At 36.8% G+C, this 21,711-nt stretch overlaps 1 protein-coding gene across 1 annotated transcript; it reads left to right on the top strand.

Annotated features, from left to right (window-relative positions):
* Positions 1–11,373: 11,373 nt before the first annotated feature.
* On the top strand, positions 11,374–20,449 carry LOC146747453 (uncharacterized). Its single transcript, XM_085496711.1, has 3 exons — positions 11,374–11,512; positions 14,583–14,693; positions 18,997–20,449. Exons 2-3 carry the CDS (start codon positions 14,596–14,598, stop codon positions 19,679–19,681), a joined length of 783 nt encoding a protein of 260 aa, XP_085352837.1. The 5' UTR covers positions 11,374–11,512; positions 14,583–14,595; the 3' UTR covers positions 19,682–20,449.
* The last annotated feature ends 1,262 nt before the right edge of the window (positions 20,450–21,711 follow it).

The following is a 21,711-nucleotide window of genomic DNA, read 5'->3' as shown; positions in this document are numbered from 1 at the left end:
CTAATAAGTTTACAAACACAACGGCCCAAAAATAAATACACTGTATTTGCAAACACTTCAACTGCCAAGTGTATATATAGTGTCTGTATTGTTTGTTACTTGCAAACAGAACCGCCCACTTTGCGTAATCCAAGCTTTAATGAATGACGTCACCGTTCGTTATTTTATTTTTTTTATTTTATTTTATTTTATTTTATTTCAGACTAATAAGTCCATATCCACACATACAAACACAAAAAATAATAATAATAATAGTAAATAAATACTAGAAAGAACAACAAACAAAAACAGGAAATGATAGTTCGCTTGCTATTACATAATTGCACATAGCATCTCAGTTCAGCATTTCATTCCAACGTTGCAACAAGGCTGACTTCCATCTCAAATCACTGTTCCATAAACTAGTCAATATACTGTTGTTGGACGAGCATGCACGCTCTCTAAATTTATATACTATATTCCTGTAAGTTTCATAAAATGATTTGACACGATTAGCAACAAACATGGATCTGGCACTGTGGTCATATGGATAGTCAAAAAGTCTACGGAATAGGTTGTTATAAGAAACTTTCAAAGAATTAAGGGTCGCTTTGTTTAAAAAGCACCACAACTGTGAACAATAAATATTATAACAATACGTTTTGAACAAGATACATTTAACATCATAGCTGCATTTAACGAATTTCCTAAGAAGTAGGTTTGCTCTCACACAAAACAAGCGACGTTGGTGATCAATGTCTGCATTATCCTTCATGTCACACGTGACCCTATGACCCAGATACGTAATCTGCGAGACAAATTCTATGTTCTGGCCCATCAGTCTAATCTGTGGCAGAATGTTCAGTTTAAGCTTGGATGGAAAGTACATACACTTCGTTTTCAACACGTTATAGAGCATATCATGATCAGTAGCAAACAATTCACAAGTTTTCAGCAGTTTTCGTAGCCCTTTTATAGAGGGCGCTATTAGACACATGTCATCCGCATAACTGATATTATTAATTAATTTGTTGCCAACAAGACAGCCACATGAAAGTTTATTTAACTTCACATTTAGGTCATCTATATACACATTGAACAGGGAAGGTGACAAAACACCACCTTGTCTAACTCCATTGGATACACTGAATGAGCGGGAAATAGAACTTCTCCATCTTACGCAGTACATTTGATTTTCATACCAGTTGATAAGAAACCGAATAATGTAACCAGGCACCATGCGTTCTGTGAGCTTATTAAACAAGGTCCAATGATTGACCCTGTCAAAGGCCTTGGATGCATCGAGAAAGCAAACAAATACATGACTTCCACGGGAATTGTAGTGCTTAATAATTTCTTTCAGAGTAAAAATACATAAGTCAGTCGAGTGTTTCTTTTTAAAACCGAATTGATTGTCTGAAACATCAAGATAATTTTGACATCTGTTTAGAAGAATGTGTTCAAAGACTTTGGATAAAACTGTAGTTATGGCAATGGGTCGATAATTATCTTTGCTGGTCATATTCTCCACATTTGTTCTTAGCTATTGGAAGCAGTTCAACTTCGATCAACCGTCTTGGAACAGTTCCGTGTACAAGCATTGTAGACAGACACATTGACAGATGCAATGAGATCACTGGGCTATCGAATTTAAGGTGCTCAGCACATAGACCGTCTGCTCCACATGATTTCTCTAGCTTGAGACTCTGCACAACCGTAGCGACTTCTTTTACGGTCACAATTGGAACATCTAACGGATTAACTGAAATATATTGCTGCACTTTAACTTTATGAATATCATTATTAACAGAATTTAAAATCGTATTACAATGGTTTGCCCACATGTTCGCAATATTAGATTCACCGGAGCAACCGTCAATAGTATATGGAAGTGGCGCGTTATATGCCATTGTCGCCTTTTTTCAAAATATCCGCCTATCTTTGTTCATCAACGACTTGGCCAGATTATCAGACTCGAATTGGATCTTATTATTCCTGCAGTAGCGTAACGCAAGTTTGAATTGTGACCTCGATTTGCGCATCATCTAGTACACAAAACCATAACTAGGTTTACCAGAGTCACACCAAGAATGAAAATAATTGCGAGCTGTGTCATGTGCCTCTTTAACTACTTCATTCCAACCAGGTACAGCCACAAAACGTCTGGTTGATTTTCTAATAAATGTTTCATCACCAGCACTTCCTAAAGAATCAATAATTTGTCCATAATATCGAGTAATCATGTCATGGTGGTCACTGCGACAGCAGTCATCAGATACGCACATAATTGCATCCATCGGAATATCGATGTTTTTAAGGCATATTTCCGTCCGTTGCCGATACTGGTTAAGATTATAAGTGCTTGCTTTGGGCCAGTTAATTTTTGCCTTACGGGTTTCAGATCCAGTAGCAAATGACGCTACACTCGGCAAAGACTCAGTATGACACGTGATAGAAACAGGCATGTGATCAGAAGTGACATAATCATAACAAATATTAATGTCTACAATAGAACGATGTGCATTCACTGAGGAGACACAGTGATCTAACCAGTACGTTGTACCATGCGAGTCACTGAGAAAAGTAAAAGCTGCATTAGATGTACCAATGAATTCAACGTCGGAAATAATTAAACCAGCATTGTTACAAAATTCATTCATTTCTTCACCAAAGTTGGAGTTTGTAGTAGGATCGGCGTTCCAGTCACCAATAATCATAACATTGGGCGTATGACAATCTTGCACTATCGCACTAATTTTACCCAGGTAGTCTACAAATTTGTCTATATTGTCACCATAGTTTGTAGGGAGGTAAACACACAGGAAGAAAAGTTTACTATCGTCGTTAGTTGTTAATTCCGCACCAAGAAGCCTTGGATCATCATACGTTTTAATCTCAATTGCGCATGTAAGCGATTTACGCCACAGGATGGCGGTACCTCCATAAGGACGCCCCACAAGAAGACCACTGCTAGTATCCACAGCAGAAACTCCAAATGAATAAAAGTCCCTGTGTAGAGAAGACAAAAATCCCAAGTCTTCCTTTACCAACCAGTGTTCTTGTAAAAAACATATATCATGATTATCACACAGTGTGTTGACAGCGGGTACACAAGACTTAATTGATCTACAATTATACGAGACAATTTTAATTTCCGTCATTATAATGTGAAGGGTGTCAATTGCGTCGCTGGAAAAATTTACGGACCAAGACGCCCTCAGGCCAGGCATCGGCATTCATAAGAGTCTGAAAGTCTGATAAAGATGTCGTTACACAAAATGAAGCATATGTGTCATATTTGGTTCTTAATTTTTCACACACAATATCTGTAATGCCCACGTTTGTCTTTATATACTTGCTAAACATCTCGATGGTAGTTTCGGGTCCAAGTCTACTAACAAATGCACTCAGGCGTTTCTGAACCACGGGCATGTTATCACAAAACTCCATAGCGTGAAAGAAAACGGCCAAAAAACAAAGTTTTTCACAGATATAAATGTCGGTTCATGATTTTTCTCGAAAACAACTTTCAAAGCATTTCATTTACAATTAGCCCATGTAAATTTTGCTGCTAAAACGGGAGTTAACGTTGATTGAAGTTTGAAATCATAAAAGTGCCGATTTCTCGGTGTTCGGTTTCTGACAATTACCGTTGACCTAATTTTAAATAGCGTTTCAGTGAGTAGCGCTACGATGTCGCCGTTTGGTTTTTCTTATTTCTTACTCTTGGATATGTTGGCTTCATATCCGTATTTACATATTTGCAAAATTCTATTGTGTTTTTTCACAAACCTCGCGCAAACCACCGGTATACTCTAACTTTAACACCAAAAAACGTGCTTGAAATTTGTGATTTTCGGAAAGAAAAAAAAACTTAATGCAAAAAATAGAAATACGGATTTAAACTTCATGACCTTTGCTTCAAAACAGTGTAAAGTTTTTGATCGCATGAATGACTGTAGAAATGACAATTAAAATTTTATTCACGTTAGTTAAATTATCAGCCCCGCTGATTTTCAGAATCACGTGACGCTAAAACAAACACAATGTTCACAAAATATTAATAATAGGAAAGTACAAGTCAAGAGCTTTCCAAACATATATAGAATGTATGGTTTCTTGTAAAATTTATACTGATAATAGGTGTTTACATTTTTCATGCAAAAAAACTATCCTGCTACCTTAAGTCGAAGGTGAAATTAGCTGTATTGGCCAATCACATCACAGACTTAAAGTGTGACGTCACTTTCAAAGTGTGTAATAACAAAAATATCACAAGGGTGTTATTATACCGAAAGTGCATGTGATAAATATATATACTCAATGTCTACAATTTTGTTCGATCTCCATTTCAATTAGCAAGGCCACGAATCGTGGCCACATCATGAATGAAACGAGCACGTGTCAATCTATATGAATATTAAAAAGTAGACGTCGAAACAGAGGTATAACTTCGAAAATCACAGCTAAAATTTAAATTGTGATTACATACCGCAAATTCATAAATTAATTAAAACCCAAAATGGTAGATTCCATAAAAATATTAGAAATTTACTTGGCAGTCATTAGCCACGGACCCAACGTAGATTGTTGTTATTGTTCAAACATTCACATGCCGCCTTTAATTTTTGACCGCACACGCTTGTTTCAACTTTTGGGCTCAGTCGCTGTGTGCGTCTGTAATGTCGCAACAATGTTACTGTTATTATTGCAACACAACGCTGCGCCAAAATTAAAAATATATGAATATATGTGGGAATTCTGGAAAACATGGTGACCCCCCAATCACCTATTCATGATATCAAAAACAGGGTACCCCCCCCTACTGATCCCCCGAGGCCGAAGTAACTGACTAATCCTTAACTCGAACAATTCAACATCTCTAATTAGTCAGGGAGCATGTGTGAGTCCGTGGGACTTTTGTGGTGAAATACTCCCACCACTTTAGATGGGCCAATGGGACCGTAGACAATATAAAAACACATGTTGACAAGCATGATAAGTGTTACATAATTTTTTAATAGATATAACAAAAACAACAATATTGTACTAGGCGATGACTTCAACGAAATTCAACAAATTAAATAATATCAGCTATTATGCAATGTAAACATGGGTTATACCTGTTATAGATGATTACCATATATTTTTCTCCACTTATGTGCTAAATTGTTTTACCAACAACGTCTGTCAAAGTCAGTTTTGTTTTATGAGTGGATTCCATAGACTTGTTCATAAGATACTTCCACATATAGGTTGCCGAATGCAACTTTCGTTCAATCAATAACTCTTAGGGTGTATTTAGTTGACCATAATGACTTTTATTAAAATTGATCTTCATCAGATTCTTCCTCCGCTTCTTCGTCTTCCTCGTCATCGTCGTCATCTCCTATATTCTCACATGGCTGTTCTTCATCTGTACATGAGCAAAGATCAGTACAGTAGAGCCCTGCTTTCTGGCAAGAACATCTTCCTGAGTGACATTGTGTCTTGCAACCACACTTGACTAAGTGAAGCACTGACTGGGGTGCTGGGAGCTCAGTTGTCATGACGGGTGTCCACCCTCCTTCATTGTGTTTCCATCCATAATCTTCTGGAGATGGGATATCTGGGCATGCAACTGTATCCTGGTTCCAAACAATAGACTGATGGTGGCAGCGCAGAATTGCTTGATGTAGTGCTGCTGGAGTGGGTGGTAGCTTTTCTGATTCTGCTTGCTTCTTTTTGAACATCCACCATCTCAGCTGCTCAACTTTTGAGATGGGTGTTTGCTGGACATATACTTTGCAGATAAATTCTTCAATTGCCTAGTAGTTGTTGTCACCGAGTCCTGTGGTTGTACCAAGGGAGGCCAGTGCGGAAACAGTAGCATCACTTGCAGCTTCAAATGCTTTCCAAAAACTTTGTTTCCCCTTTCCAATGAAGCTACCAGTATTATCACTGCCACTCAGAGCATGGAGACCTGGCAGTGTTGCTGCTCTTGATGGACCAAGTACATTATATATCTGACCGAACTTGATTGTTCGGCAGTTCTTCCGTGGTCCAGTAACAAAGTTTGTGTTTTTGCACAAATCAGGATATCGACGTATAGCTAGGATGAAAACATCTGTGTCTGGGGAGCAGATATCAATGCGTGTTGCACCACATGTAGTTGCATCAGCAGCATGCAGGATAAGCTTTGTGTCAGCCTCTTCTTGATCACTGCTTATGTAGCTCTTATCTGTGAATGTTGCCCTGCATTGTGTCCCCCAAGCGACAACAACATGGTCTTTATTTGCTGAAGCATGCTCCAGTATCTTCTCACCTAGATAACCAGTCAGCTCCATTTTAGTCTGCTGGTGTGATAGTAACTTCTTCATTGACACTTTAGCTATGTTAGTGGTGTCAGTTATGTGATAGGCTACTGGAACTTGAGTTCCTTGTCTCCTGCTCCGAGTTGTCATCTTCAGTGAATGTTGGACATCGTACCGATCAAAAATAATGCGTATTTCATCCATGGAGCTGTACTTTGCTTGAATATGAGAGAAAAAGTGGTCACCTAGGTCTGAGCAGCTCTTGATATGGTCAGGTTTGGACAGTGCTTGCACTTCTGCCATTCCATCAATGAGGGCAACTCGATAAGTGCCCTCCCTAGCCAAATCCAGATCACCTGCTTCAGTTTCAACATTACTCTCTTGAAGCAGACTGACAATGATAGACATGAGGTTGCTCTTTGCTGAACAATGTAGCATCTGTCCATCAGCAGCAAACGTGGATCTTGGTACAACTGACAGTTCATGTTTACCAACAGCTTTCCCTAAGTTGATATTTGGTCTTGACTTGGCCACTATCAGCAAGCGAGCAAAGAGACTCCTGTCTTCTTTAAGCTCTACCAACTTCTCATTTACCTTGAGCTTCACCTGTTTTCCTGTGCTTTTCCATGTCTGGAGTTTACACTTCTTCATTGGAGCCCATATATTGATCTTATTTGTCTTGATGCGGTTGCTCACAAATTCATCAAGAAGCTTGCTGCCAATTTGACTTTGAGTGCAGAGATCAAGGGTGACCTTTTCTGGCATAATTGCCTTTGTCACCAAGTTGTAGAGGTCTTCACTGTCTTCAGTAAATGGATTTGTGAATCTCTTGATAGTTTGATCCAGTGCAGTAATGATCATTGATTGTCTTCTTTCAGCTAGAGCTGAAGTAGTATGGTGACTCAGTTTGGTATTTGAGGCATAGCCAGCCATGTCTTCAGCTTCTCCAGCAAGACGTGCCAGTTTGGGTGCAATAAGAAAGAACTTTGTTCGAGCACTTGGATTCAAAGTGATTCCTATCAGGCCTCCTGAAACTTTCATAGAACGGTTGACATGTTCCAATGCATGATCTGCACCTATAGCACAGAATGGAATGTGGGGATTTTTATTCACAACCCAGTTGCCTTTGAGGAACTCATCATATATATAGGCATCAGTCTGCTTGAGTGATTCCATGTCTGCAAGGTAGACTGGCATCATCCGTGCATAGTTCAACATACTATGTGCAAAGAAGTACTTGACAAATGATGTGCTGGATGCGAGGTGGAGATTCCAATCGCCAGTTCTGACTGACCTTATATATTGCAACATTTCCATCACCATCTTCATGTACTGACGCATGACAATGAAAAGAGGTAATTTGTCATTCTGTTTGTCAAACTCACTCATTTTCTCTAGTACATTTAGTGACTGCATCTCTGTAATCATGTTGTCATGTGCTTGTTGTATATCATTGTCATCATGACATGCTTGTCTGAGGTTTTGAGCAGCTCTTGTGAGACCTTCTACCATGTATGGGTGCTGTTCAAAGAATGCCTCATGGTACATGATGGACAGGGCTTGTAATGTCAGCAGATGTGCCTCAACTCCTCTCCTCACATGTCTTCCTTCCAAGATCTGTTTTACAGTGGCTGGTCCATACATATCAGCTTCTGTCCAGCAGAAGTCCAATCCACTGTTTTCAATATATGCTCCAAGAGTACGCAGCTGTGCCATAACAAAATGCAGCTCACCTGTGCGAAGTACTAGATGATCCATATCATCACAAGCCATCTGAAGCTGCTTGGCTGGTTTGTATAGACCCATATCTAAAGAAATAACTGTTTTTCGATCAGGACCCACAACTTTTGCATTTATATGCTGAGCTTGCTTTAATTTTTTAAGATAGTCAACAGAGTTGTCCATTCATGGGCAGGTGCAGGAAGTAGTGGTGGTGCACCCACTCTTGTCACGGGTAACTGTTTGCTCACCAGTGAGTTATAACCTGACCAGGAAGGAATGTTGTCATGACTTCCATTCTCTTCAGAGTTTGAGGAGTCATCTGGTTGATTGTCAGTGATTTCAGTTAGCCTTGACTGAAATCCTACAATTATTCGTCCCATAAGCCAGGCAGCATCTGGGGAGCATGTTTCTTGTACCTGATCTTCAGCAAGTGTGAATGTAGGATATGTGGGACTTGACGTTTGACTCAGTGGCTTAGAGCATTGAAGTAAAGGAGTGTCTGGGAATTCACTCATTGAGCGATGGGTGGTTGACTGCAATAGCTTCAATTTTCTGGCCTCATCACCTGGTTGACATCTTTGGTAGCTGGCCATTGCAGTGGCATGGAGTGTGTGCTTCCCATCAGCTGTGTCCTCTGCAAAGTCAACATTGTCAATGGCAAAGAAGATAAATCTTCCCTTAATGACATCAGGAGGCAGGTAGACCATGTCATTTTCCAACATGGTATGAAGAACACTGTTGGCTATCTGTGATTCTATCCTTAGAAGTCTATTATACTCAACTGATACACCCAGACCATGCAAAATGTTGATAACTTTCTTGCTTCTGATGGCCTGGCGAATGGCTAAGCCAATAGCCAACTGCTGCGGCATTTCTCTGACTGCTCTTAGACTCTGTGTCTCTTTCCTGTTAACCTGATGCTTGGACAAGAACATGGACATTGTACTTTGTGCAAGACTCATGGCATTCCTGTTTACAGCTGTTGATTTGGACTCAGTAGAGAGTGATGTCTTTGGTCCTTGGATTATCCAACGATAGAAACTGTATAGCTGGGTTGGTATATTCTCCTTCTCGACATCACTTAGCGACCCAGCAAATGTCCATGGTCTGGCCTTGCTTATTGCTTTTCTGATAATTGATGCAGCAGTAAATAGGCACTTCATGTCTACATCGCCTTCTTCTGTGTCATCTTCTGCAAGATGAATAGTTGCATCCCTTCCACACTTTATGCTTACACATTCAGACTCATTCACTCGCTTTGGTCTGTGGAATTCTATTTACATTATTTCCCTCTGCAGAAGTTTCTTCAGCATCTTGCGACTGAACATGGGATTCATCACATTATTTTCTGTGCAAATTTTAATATATGCATCCTGAAGTGTTGCCATGCTGATGATATGACCATCAAGAAGCTCCCCTTGAACAAGACTTAGAAACTCCACTTCTGCAGCATAATCATTAAAGGCACTGTGCTGACTAGTTGTTTCTTCAGATCGACGTAGCACATGTGTCACATGAATGGCCCAGCAATGCTTATGATACCTGATGTCAATAGCGTGTGCATCTTCAGGATTTATTGCAGTGCTGAGTTTGACTCGAAACTTCTCATTTCTACTCTTTTCTACTGCACGTTTGAGAGCTTGGCCTGCATAAATTTGCCAGTAACAACTTTATGTAGAGGCTTATTATATAATGCTCCTTGTTCACAGAAGAAGCATGCATCTTTCTCAAACGGAACAGACTGGGAACGTGTGAAGGTGCTACTGCTGTCTGAGGAGGAACTATCCGGTGCTCTACTGCCTCTTGCTGCCATCTGCTTTTCAAATTTTTCCCTAGCTCTTTTGGTTAACTGTACGTGCACTGTGTTCTGGTAACATTTTCTGTGCCATGTAGCATTTATTGATCCAAGATCTTGATCAGTCAAATCACCAAGACGCCTGCTCACTTCCGGATATTCACCATCACCATACTTTGCTCTTTCATGAACAAATTGCAGGACTTTTTCATAGGTACTAGGTTTTCCAACAAGGGCACCACCAGCTTTCTGGCAAATGATGCACATCGAAAAGTCTGTTACATATCGTGCACGTTTTGACACTGGAACTCCCAGCGGAGCTGTGTGTTCTACAAAGTTCAGGTTTATAATCTACAGCTCGGTCTACTGATAGATGATCTGAAACATACATAAGAAAAATTGGTCATTATAGGCTACAATAAAAGTGTATTATATGTATACAGGGTTAGACCATTCAATATTTGAGGGATGAGGTCATCATGGCAAGTAAATTAATGTTCACTAGGTATTGACCTATTTTTTTTAGCGCTTTCCAACATAAAACCAAACAGACATATGATTTTTGGGGAAATGTCAATGTTTTTTAATTTGACCCCCCTCCAATCGAATGGTCTGACCCTTATGAGTAGTTACGTTTAATAACCCAGCTATATATAGTTATATATTTGATAAATAAATAGACATGTCTTCTGAAAAAAAAAAAACACTGAGAATTATAATAATTGACAGGTTTCATATATAGAGATATATTGGCAAGTGCTAACAATTAACTTTAATAATGAGCAATGAAAATAAGGCGATCTTTCTGGTTAAAAAAAATCTGCAGGACAGGAACTTAGAGTGTAAACTTATTTTCAATGTTATTTAGAGATTCCTCAGTGTAATTAAAACATATGGTTCACTTTAACCACCAACCTGCCAACACACAGAGCCATTTGAACTAATGGCAGGAAATACGCAAGGGGTACATGTGCAACAGTCGTAAACAAAAGTGTGCAAAAATAGGCATTGCCTTCTTTTGTTAAAAACCGCTAACACAACAAGTTTCCAGACTGTCAACATGTTTTTTATCATCAATTAGGGTCACCTGAAGCCATATAGATAAGTGATTTGCTTTCACCACCCAAGTCCCACGGGCTTCAGAATTGATGCACATGCTCCCTGACTAGTGTTATACGTTTTAACATTTTTTTTTCATATTTGTGTTTCGTTTTTTGTGTATGATTATTGTCCATGGTTAATTCATTAATTCATTAATTTGAGTCAAATAAAATATATTACTGTAAAATACTTTTTTTTCGCTTGGAATTAATTATCACTATTTTCGCTGAAGGTATGAAGTTCAGGGAAAATAAAATCCAGCGAATATACTTTTCTCTTTTATTTTACATTCAACTGGTCAGATTTCAGTGAAAATAAATTCCATATAAAACACCCAAAAAGTCTTTTCAGCGAAAATTAATTCCAGCTAAAATAAAGTATTTTACAGTACTGAGTATATCACATGATACCAGCGATACCGTGACCTTTACTATGACCCATTGTAATGACATTTAACCCCACGCCGCCTGTGTATCGGCACGACACTTTGTCGCCCTGGTAATACTGACTTAGAAACGTTACAAGACCCTGTGATTTGTACAATATATTGACGTTTCACTGATCTGGATTTTGATATATTTATCGCTGTTACATCACGTAGTGTGTTGGGTCCGTGACGTACGTAAGTAGACTCTAGTGACATATTTGATAGTGTCAGCATTGACACCCCCAGCCAATGTAAATTAATTCAGATAGTATTCTCAGGGCCGGACGCTTATAGAATTAAATGTATGTCTATCTACTGACGTAATCACCCCCAATGGTAGATATATTGAAGATAAGACTGGAAAGTTCACTTGTCATCAAACTAAAGGCAGTTGTGTGGTTGATTACACCACAGTCCTTATCGAGGGAATGTGATTACACTATTGTTAGTAGGATGTCGACAAGAGGTATTTTCGTAAGCTGTACTCAATTGTTTTTATTTTTGTAATAATGTAATTTGAATAATACACGTAAATTCGTAGAAATGGGCAAGGTGTAAAATGTAAACAGCCATTTTTCATTTCCTCTAACCTGTACCAGCTATCCCTCCTTGCCCCCTCTTGTTAGTAATAAATTAATCTATTCTATTCTATTGCCAAATTTCTTTTTATCTTCAAACAATTAACAAAATAAAAATAACACACATTCACACAGTGATAAATTAGGGTAGGAGTATTGAGTAAAAGTTTCTATATTCAACATTTAATGAACAATTTTAACAGTAAACATTTTGATAATGCACAATAGAGAAATATTAATCGTCTGTAGTAAATCTGTATAACTTCAAACTGAGAGAAAAATGCAGGAATCTGACAGAGCAAAATGATATATTAAATAAACTTGACAAATTTAGTAAATGAAACCTCAGTGTGTATTGGAATCTATTAAAGGAACTAAAAACACCCAAGTTAACAATGACTCAGATGATGTTGATAGGAAAATGTGGTTTGAACATTTCAGCAACCTGAGTAAATATACAAGCAATTGAACGACCCACAACTCACTGAAACTACAACTTGAAAATCATGAATTACTTTCTATACCAAGATCCAACTTGAACAAATGAATTTCACAATTAGACTTTCAAAATGCAATAACTAAACTGAAAAAACAAGCTCCAAGTGTATAGATAAAATTACCAACGAAATGATCAAGGCAGCAGGAACCTGTTAATTGAACAATTACAAAAGTTATTCAATCTAATCCTGCTGAGCAGCTACATGCCCAATCACCCAAATAACTACAGAGGCATTTACATGTCTTAGTGTCAGTAAATTTTTCACACATGTTTTTAAGCAACTGCCTTTGAAACATTTTAAAAGAAAACAATACAATAGTCAGAGAACAAACTGGATTTATGCCCAAATGCAACACCTGGGACCATATTTTTGTACAAAAACAACTAATCACAAAATATCTAAGCAGCAAAGAAACTTTGTTTGTTTGTTTCATTGACTTCCAGATGGCATTTTATTTTATGAAACTTGTTCAAAGTGGCATTACAGGGACATTGTAAAACATCATTAAATCAATATAAATGAATTCAACAGGGTGCATTGAACTCACTCAGGCTCAAAATGTCAGTTTCACAATCAGTAGAGGAATTAGACAAGGAGATGGACTCTGTCCCAATTCTATTCAATATCTATGTTATCTATGACAGTAAAATATCATTGGATTCAGGTCACAATGACCACCAAGTCTTTTAAACACAAGTCTCCCATGTCTGCTATCTGCAAACCACTTAGTTTTATAGTCCCAATTCCATTTGAGTTCACAAAATGCTATCAACATATTGTCAGAAATGGAAACTCAATATAAATATCTCTAAATCCAAAATTGTCATGTTAAGCTCAAATATCAAATAAATTCTCATTTTAATAATGACAAAAAACTAAAACTTCAAACACACCCAAACTATAAAATTTTGTTTTATGAATGAAATATGTGCTTTGAATTATGTATGTTAGGTAAGTTAAAGGGGGGGGGGGTTCTGTGCAGCATGGAGCTCCACGTGTGTAGCTTGCTGACTTGACAGTCAATGACTTGTTTGTTTATGGTGAGATAATGGTTGGAATTTTCTTCAACCTGTGTACTCTTGTATGTATCACTTCCTGTAGTGTCCTTGTTTATGTACTTATATTGTGGAACAGTGAACGAATCCAAAGTTTCGGTCCCGAAAGTTTAGCCCACCATTTGTCACCCAAACTTTTCAGTACTGGACCTTTTGACCACTAATGTTTTATATGTAAATAAGTAAATAAATATAAATAAACTGTGCTTGTAATGGACAAGTTAATGAGTTAATTAACATAGTGACAAATTTTGAGAACTCAATCCAAAAAATCATGTGTGTGGCTGAAAAGTCTGGTGTGGCAGAAGATGGCTGAAAAATTTTAATATTCATTTATATTACACTCAGTATAGTAACTGTTGTACACTTGCTCTCTGTTGATGATATGCTGGGTAGGAATCACATCAATAGTTATTATTGCATTCCCTAGTCTTGAACAAAATAATGTAATGTCTATTACAGCACTAAAGTGAACATAGCCCTTCATAGCCACCAGAATATCCACAAATCATTTATTATTTCAAAACACATTACATGTAATACCACTAACATAGTGGCAAATTTTGAGAACTCAATCCATGTAATGTCCATTACAGCACTGGTTTTCCCACAATTCAATATGGGCTCTATCAATGGCAAGCATGATCACAAATTTTGATCTTGACAGGAGGTGTACTGATTATTGACTTTGACTTATTGGAATATTTGTCAAAGTTTTCGATTCATTCAATGTATTGCCATAGTAACATCTCTTGTTGGTACCTATGGATCTGCACAACACTCAAGTCACCATCTTTGTTCCTATGGTTACCATATTTTGTGCATGCATGGTGTGAGGACCACCACCCTTGTCATGCTCAGCAATATCCTAAATAACAAATGTAGACAGTTGATACTGTTGGAGCTAGAACTTCTCCCTGCCAAGTGCCACAACCAGCCAATGGGTAACTTATTTTAGTGACATTATTGATCAGTACACGTAGTTTATTTAATTATGAGTATCTTGTACATCAATAAGTCTCATTGACCTAGCCAATAAGGACAGTAGTATGTTTACTTTTTGTCTTTGTTTTTCTTTTACTTTTTACAGTTATGTTTGTTAACATTTTATATCATCTTCCGGTTTTCTCAGGTGTACATACAGAATGTTTGCAAGAAGTTCCAACCCAGCTCGTCGTTTAAGACAAATATTGCACACAGTTCATGCCAACCCTGGTTTTATCAACTTGAACATAAAAAGCAAGTATGTATGCAGTTATATCATAGCATACTGTAATAGGGCATATATACATTATACTCAACTGAATGACCACATTTAATATCTACTAGATTTATTTTAAGCTGAATTCTAATTTCAATCTACTGAGCATGTCACTGCACATATAAGCAATGCATTATGGGATAGAAATTCAAATTTCAATCTACTGAGCATGTCACTGCACATATAAGCAATGCATTATGGGATAGAAATTCAAATTTCAATCTACTGAGCATGTCACTGCACATATAAGCAATGCATTATGGGATAGAAATTCAAATTTCAATCTACTGAGCATGTCACTGCACATAAAAGCAATGCATTATGGGATAGAAATTTTAATTTCAATCTACTGAGCATGTCACTGCACATATAAGCAATGCATTATGGGATAGAAATTCTAATTTCAATCTACTGAGCATGTCACTGCACATATAAGCAATGCATTATGGGATAGAAATTCTAATTTCAATCTACTGAGCATGTCACTGCACATATAAGCAATGCATTATGGGATAGAAATTCAAATTTCAATCTACTGAGCATGTCACTGCACATATAAGCAATGCATTATGGGATAGAAATTCTAATTTCACTCTACATATAAGCATTGCATTATGGGATAGAAATTCTAATTTCAATCTACTGAGCATGTCACTGCACATATAAGCAATGCATTATGGGATAGAAATTCTAATTTAACTCTACTGAGCATGTCACTGCACATATAAGCAATGCATTGCATTATGGGATAGAAATTCTAATTTCACTCTACATATAAGCATTGCATTATGGGATAGAAATTCAAATTTCAATCTACTGTGCATGTCACTGCACATATAAGCAATGCATTATGGGATAGAAATTCTAATTTAACTACTGAGCATGTCACTGCACATATAAGCAATGCATTATGGGATAGAAATTCAAATTTCAATCTACTGAGCATGTCACTGCACATATAAGCAATGCATTATGGGATAGAAATTCTAATTTCACTCTACTGAGCATGTCACTGCACATATAAGCAATGCATTATGGGATAGAAATTTTAATTTCCCTCTACTGAGCATGTCACTGCACATATAAGCAATGCATTATGGGATAGAAATTCAAATTTCAATCTACTGAGCATGTCACTGCACATATAAGCAATGCATTATGGGATAGAAATTCAAATTTCAATCTACTGAGCATGTCACTGCACATATAAGCAATGCATTATGGGATAGAAATTCAAATTTCAATCTACTGAGCATGTCACTGCACATATAAGCAATGCATTATGGGATAGAAATTTTAATTTCAATCTACTGAGCATGTCACTGCACATATAAGCATTGCATTATGGGATAGAAATTCTAATTTCAATCTACTGAGCATGTCACTGCACATATAAGCAATGCATTATGGAATAGAAATTCTAATTTCAATCTACTGAGCATGTCACTGCACATATAAGCAATGCATTATGGGATAGAAATTCTAATTTCAATCTACTGAGCATGTCACTGCACATATAAGCAATGCATTATGGGATAGAAATTCAAATTTCAATCTACTGAGCATGTCACTGCACATATAAGCAATGCATTATGGGATAGAAATTCTAATTTCACTCTACATATAAGCATTGCATTATGGGATAGAAATTCTAATTTCAATCTACTGAGCATGTCACTGCACATATAAGCAATGCATTATGGGATAGAAATTCTAATTTAACTCTACTGAGCATGTCACTGCACATATAAGCAATGCATTGCATTATGGGATAGAAATTCTAATTTCACTCTACATATAAGCATTGCATTATGGGATAGCAATTCAAATTTCAATCTACTGTGCATGTCACTGCACATATAAGCAATGCATTATGGGATAGAAATTCTAATTTAACTACTGAGCATGTCACTGCACATATAAGCAATGCATTATGGGATAGAAATTCAAATTTCAATCTACTGAGCATGTCACTGCACATATAAGCAATGCATTATGGGATAGAAATTCTAATTTCACTCTACTGAGCATGTCACTGCACATATAAGCAATGCATTATGGGATAGAAATTTTAATTTCACTACTGAGCATGTCACTGCACATATAACCATTGCATTATGGGATAGATATTATAATTTCAATCTACTGAGCCTGTCACTACACATAAGCAATGCATTCTGGGAGAGAACCTCCAATTGCATATAATGGAAAACTATATCACCCTGGAAACTTTCTAAATTATATCATATTATGTTTTATATATTTTTTGAAATGTTTTCTCAATTATTTCCCAAGTATTAGGTTTCATATTGATAATACATGACACCAAGCAAAATTGTGAAGATATGAATAAATAATATTACCATGGAAACCAGTGTAAAAAAAATGCCAATTTTGACCATTTTTCATGATATTTGTTATTTAAAAAAATTAAACGATGACTCCATTTTTTGTTTTCGTTTTTGGTAACCTAATAATGAAAGTATGACATATAATCTTGATTTTGACGCAAATCTCCTTTGTTAAATTTAAGTATGATGTCATGAAAATAATCTCTAATTTTGTAGGAAAAAACTAGACTGGCTCAGCTGTGGCAATTTTATATTTGTTTTGTCTTAAATCGTGGTTCGATGTGAAATTATCATGACTGGCGTATACATTGCTATTAATTATTCATGATATACAGTGACGTTATGGAACCCGGAATGTCGAACAGAAAAACAATCAAAGAAAGCTAAGAAAGAACTCCCGTGTGCTGAGAGTTTTGGAGACACATTACAAATTAATTCAAAATTACTTATACTTGAGATATTGATGGAATAGTTGAAAACTAATTATGCAAATAAGGTAACTAATATGAACAGATTTAAGTGTAAAACTAATAAGGTCTGCACAATGTACCAAGTTTCATTGAAATGTGATTAGAACCAAAAAAATATTAATTATTATACTAATTAGAGAATTAATATGAACAGATTTTAACCCAAAATTAATCGCTGTCTATTGTGCTAGAGAATTTATGTACCAAGTTTTATTCAAATGTGATGATCAATACTTGAGATATCAGTATTAAATAATTATGTTAATTAGGTGATTAAGAAGCATAAATATTTACCAAAAACTAATATGGTGCATAGTCTTAGGTTCATTGAAATGTGATGGGTACTCTTTAAAAGTTTCATTGAAATCCAATGAGTGGTTTTTAGACATCATAGAACAGCAAAAAATTAACTAGTTATGCAAATTAGGTACTTAATAGGCACAATTATTTATCCCAAAATTAATCAGGTCTCTGCATAGTCCTAGAATATCTATGTCGCAAGTCTCATTGAAATGTGATGATTAGTACTTGAGATATCAGGTGAAAAGCTGAAAATTAACAAATTATGCTAATGAGGTGATTAATACGCACAAATATTTACCCAAAAACTAATTAGGTCTCTGCACAGTCCTCAAGTAACTATGTACCAAGTTTCATTGAAACGTGATCATTACTACTCAAAATATCAAAAGCTGAAAATTAATTAATTATGCAAATTAGGTAATTAATATGTACTGATATTAGCCTAAAAACTATCAGGTATGTGCAGTGTCCCAAGTTTTATTGAAATGTTATGATTAGTACTTGAGATATCAGTGGAAAAGCCGAAAATTGATTAATCATTATGTAAATTAGGTAATTAATAATATTAACAGATTTTTACCCAAAACTAATCAAATCTGCGCACTAGTTCAGAGCATCCATGTGCCAAATTTCATCAAAATCCAATGAGTGGTTCTTCAGATATCAGTGGAACAGTCTTGGAACAGCTAAAAATCAGCTAATTATCATGCAAATTAGGTAATTAATATTCATAGATTTTTACCAAAACCTAATCAACTCTGCGCATTATCCCAGAGCATCTATGTACCAAGTTACATCAAAATTTGATTAGTGGTTCTTGAGATAACGGTGGAACAAAAAAGTGACATACATACATACATACAGACAGGGTAACTGCAAAGACTCCCTTTTGTGCTTCGCACACGAGAGTCAAAAACTGTATTTCTTATTGGTTGGCAGCTTACAAGTCATGCTATCATTAGCATATTTATCACCACAAAAACTATAGAGGGCGAGGAAGAACAGACAGTCGCGGTAATTTCGCATAAATGTGGAAGATTCTAAAGGGATTATCATATAAAACAATAAAATTGCAATGACTGGGCCTGTCTAGGACAAAAAATTAAAGTAAATGAACTGGTCCAGAATAGTATCTTATGTGTGTTCTTCTGTTATTTTCAGGGCAACTAACAATAGTGCTCATAGAGTGGAATATAAATTATTAGATGAGATATATGCCGAAAGAACTGCTGAGTTGATGACTACCACTATGATTGACACTCCATTAAAACAATATCTCAATGTCTCACCAAGTATACTTCATCAATTCTACCAAATTCTCGTCAGTAGAGCGGTTGAACATGGAGTGACGGGAATCGCTGTTGACACTAACTCCAACAAAGTGGTTGGGGTTACTTTAGGGTTTGTCATTACTAGCGATAGTGATCTGGTTGATAATGTTGATGATTTCCCTGAATTACAAGTCATGCAACCAAATATTGCAATTGTAGGTGAAGTTCGTAAAAGGGTCTTCAAACTGAATGAGACGAAAGCAGCTTTAGCGAGTGGAAAAACAGTTTTAGAAATGTACCTAACATGTGTGTTAGATGAATATCGTGGTACTGGGGTTTCCACAGATACAGCAATTGTCTGTGTGAAAGCAGGTCTATCCCAAAATATTGGCATTGCTTATGGTTATCCTACCAGCTCTAAGGGACATAGACTGACTAACCAAAGTGACTTTGAGACTGTTGATACCATACTTTACAAAGACTTTAAAATGAAAGATGGTACCAAACCCTTTTGCAATTGGACTGTTGCATACCAAGTTGAGGGAGTAAATATCGCCATATTTCACAGATTTTAAAGTTACATATATTAGTTCACAGCTGTGGATATGCCTATTCTGTTACTGGCTACAAATGTCCACAGAAATCATTTAGCATTTGCTAATCATTTAGGATTCTGAGTCAATTTCTTCATGATAATATTTTAAGTGTGCTTATCCTTGGATGAACTCTACGCACATCACAAATTAGGTGAGATATAAAAACAAGCAGCCTGTCGACCGAGATAGCTCCGTTGATAGAAAAGCACATTTCATTAAAGAACTGAAGATATTAGAAAATCAACAATATGTATAGTATGTATAGCAATCAGACTTGCTGTTTTGAACGAGAAGTTGGAAATTTTATCACTTTTTACTGAAAAAGTCAAAAATAATCATTAAAATTAGAGAATTGGAGATATCAAATTAACAAATCTGAGAGAGGTCTACCTGTAGTACCTACAGTACAGTTCTCGCGGAAGCTTTGGCTTTTGTGGCATCATTGTCGCCTACGCATGGCTTCATTGTCGCCTCAGCATCGCATCATTGTGGCATCAGCTTCGCGTCATTGAAAATTGAAGCTGTGTTCGCCTCGCTATTTTGTGGCATCATCGTGGCCTCAGCTTCGCAGTCTCATGGCATCAACATGGCATCAGCTTCAAAGTATTGTGACATGAGTATGACCTCATTATTTGCACGCAGAAGGGCAGTATACAAAAACATGTACAGAAGTTCGATATGTAATCGATTTGAAATTCAAGGCGAATAAAATAATATGGTCAAGAGTAAAATGACATTTTAAAAAGATATCTTGTTTAATTATTTTAGTGTTGCGAGTATTGGGCACCAAAAACTTTGCGAAGTACATTACAATAGGCAAGGTGACGAGTTTCATATTGACTGGAAGGAAAATCGTGATAAATTCAAATCACACGATGCAATCGTCGTTCTGATACAACACAATTTGCTGTATACGAAGTGAAACTGTTCTTGTTATAAAATTTACTTTTTTTCGCTCATTTTATTTGCTGCTAGAAGAGCAGATTCAGATTCCTCATTTCGGTGGTATTTTTCTGTGTTTCGTTTAGTTTTAGCCGAGTCCGACCCCATGCCCACTACTAAAACATGCAACACACACGTACGCCGCCGAGTGCGTCGGCGTAGTCGCCAGTCATCTTGATACAAAGTTCCAAAACAAGTGCGTACATTTCCAACATATGATTGGATGGTTGTGGTGGCGTCGGTCTGGTAAAATTTGACAACCAATTCTCAAAATTAAGTCACGATCAGTGATCTGAGCTCGATCTATACGTACTTTAAAAGTATTCTCACAAACATATTTTCGAATGAAAACGAGCCATGCCCTGTAAAAAATCGAATAGCGCTTGACATGCAGGAATAATTTATTGGGCTTCAGAAAAAAAACGTGTCCATTTAGTGTGGCCGTAAATATTTGGTCACCAGCCGATGAACAATTTGAAAATCATGATTCACACGGAAGTCCTTCGATACTGAAAATCATCGACCCCAGTCTGGTTTACCTTATTTCCCAACTTGCAAAACTGATTTGTATCTCAGCCCTGTTTGTTTTGTTTTTTCTTTTTTTTGAACTGAGGTAAAATCCCATCCGTTTGTCAAAATATACCGATGTTTTCCAGTGAATAATTGCGAAGCCTGTCACAGCACACAAAAAAACTTTGTGAATCGACGATGGAGATTGGATGGTACGACGACCCTTCAATTTGCGTTAAATATGTTTTGTTACAACATCATTGATTGGCTGAGAGTCACCTGATCGGAGCATGACCTGGGTCACAGAACCATATTAGTCCGTATTATCAACAGGACTTTGCGAGAAAACCACACCCACATTTTCAACCATTTTAGCGCGGAAGTTGCCAACAAATGTCGAAAACTCGTGAATTGTATAAATTCGAATAAAATAAAGCTAGCGATTCGTAAGACTGGTTAATAATATATCCCCCGATGCTCTTCGATTTTTTTATTTCAAGGTGAGAAATGGATACTAGTAGTTGAAGTTCCATCGATTTCAAGGCGACTATTTAACC

Source organism: Saccoglossus kowalevskii, chromosome 3 (assembly GCF_978046115.1).
Source record: "Saccoglossus kowalevskii chromosome 3, keSacKowa6.1, whole genome shotgun sequence".
Classification (NCBI taxonomy): domain Eukaryota; kingdom Metazoa; phylum Hemichordata; class Enteropneusta; family Harrimaniidae; genus Saccoglossus; species Saccoglossus kowalevskii.
Note: the sequence above shows the minus strand (reverse complement) of the source record. Positions and strands in the feature narration are given on the sequence as shown.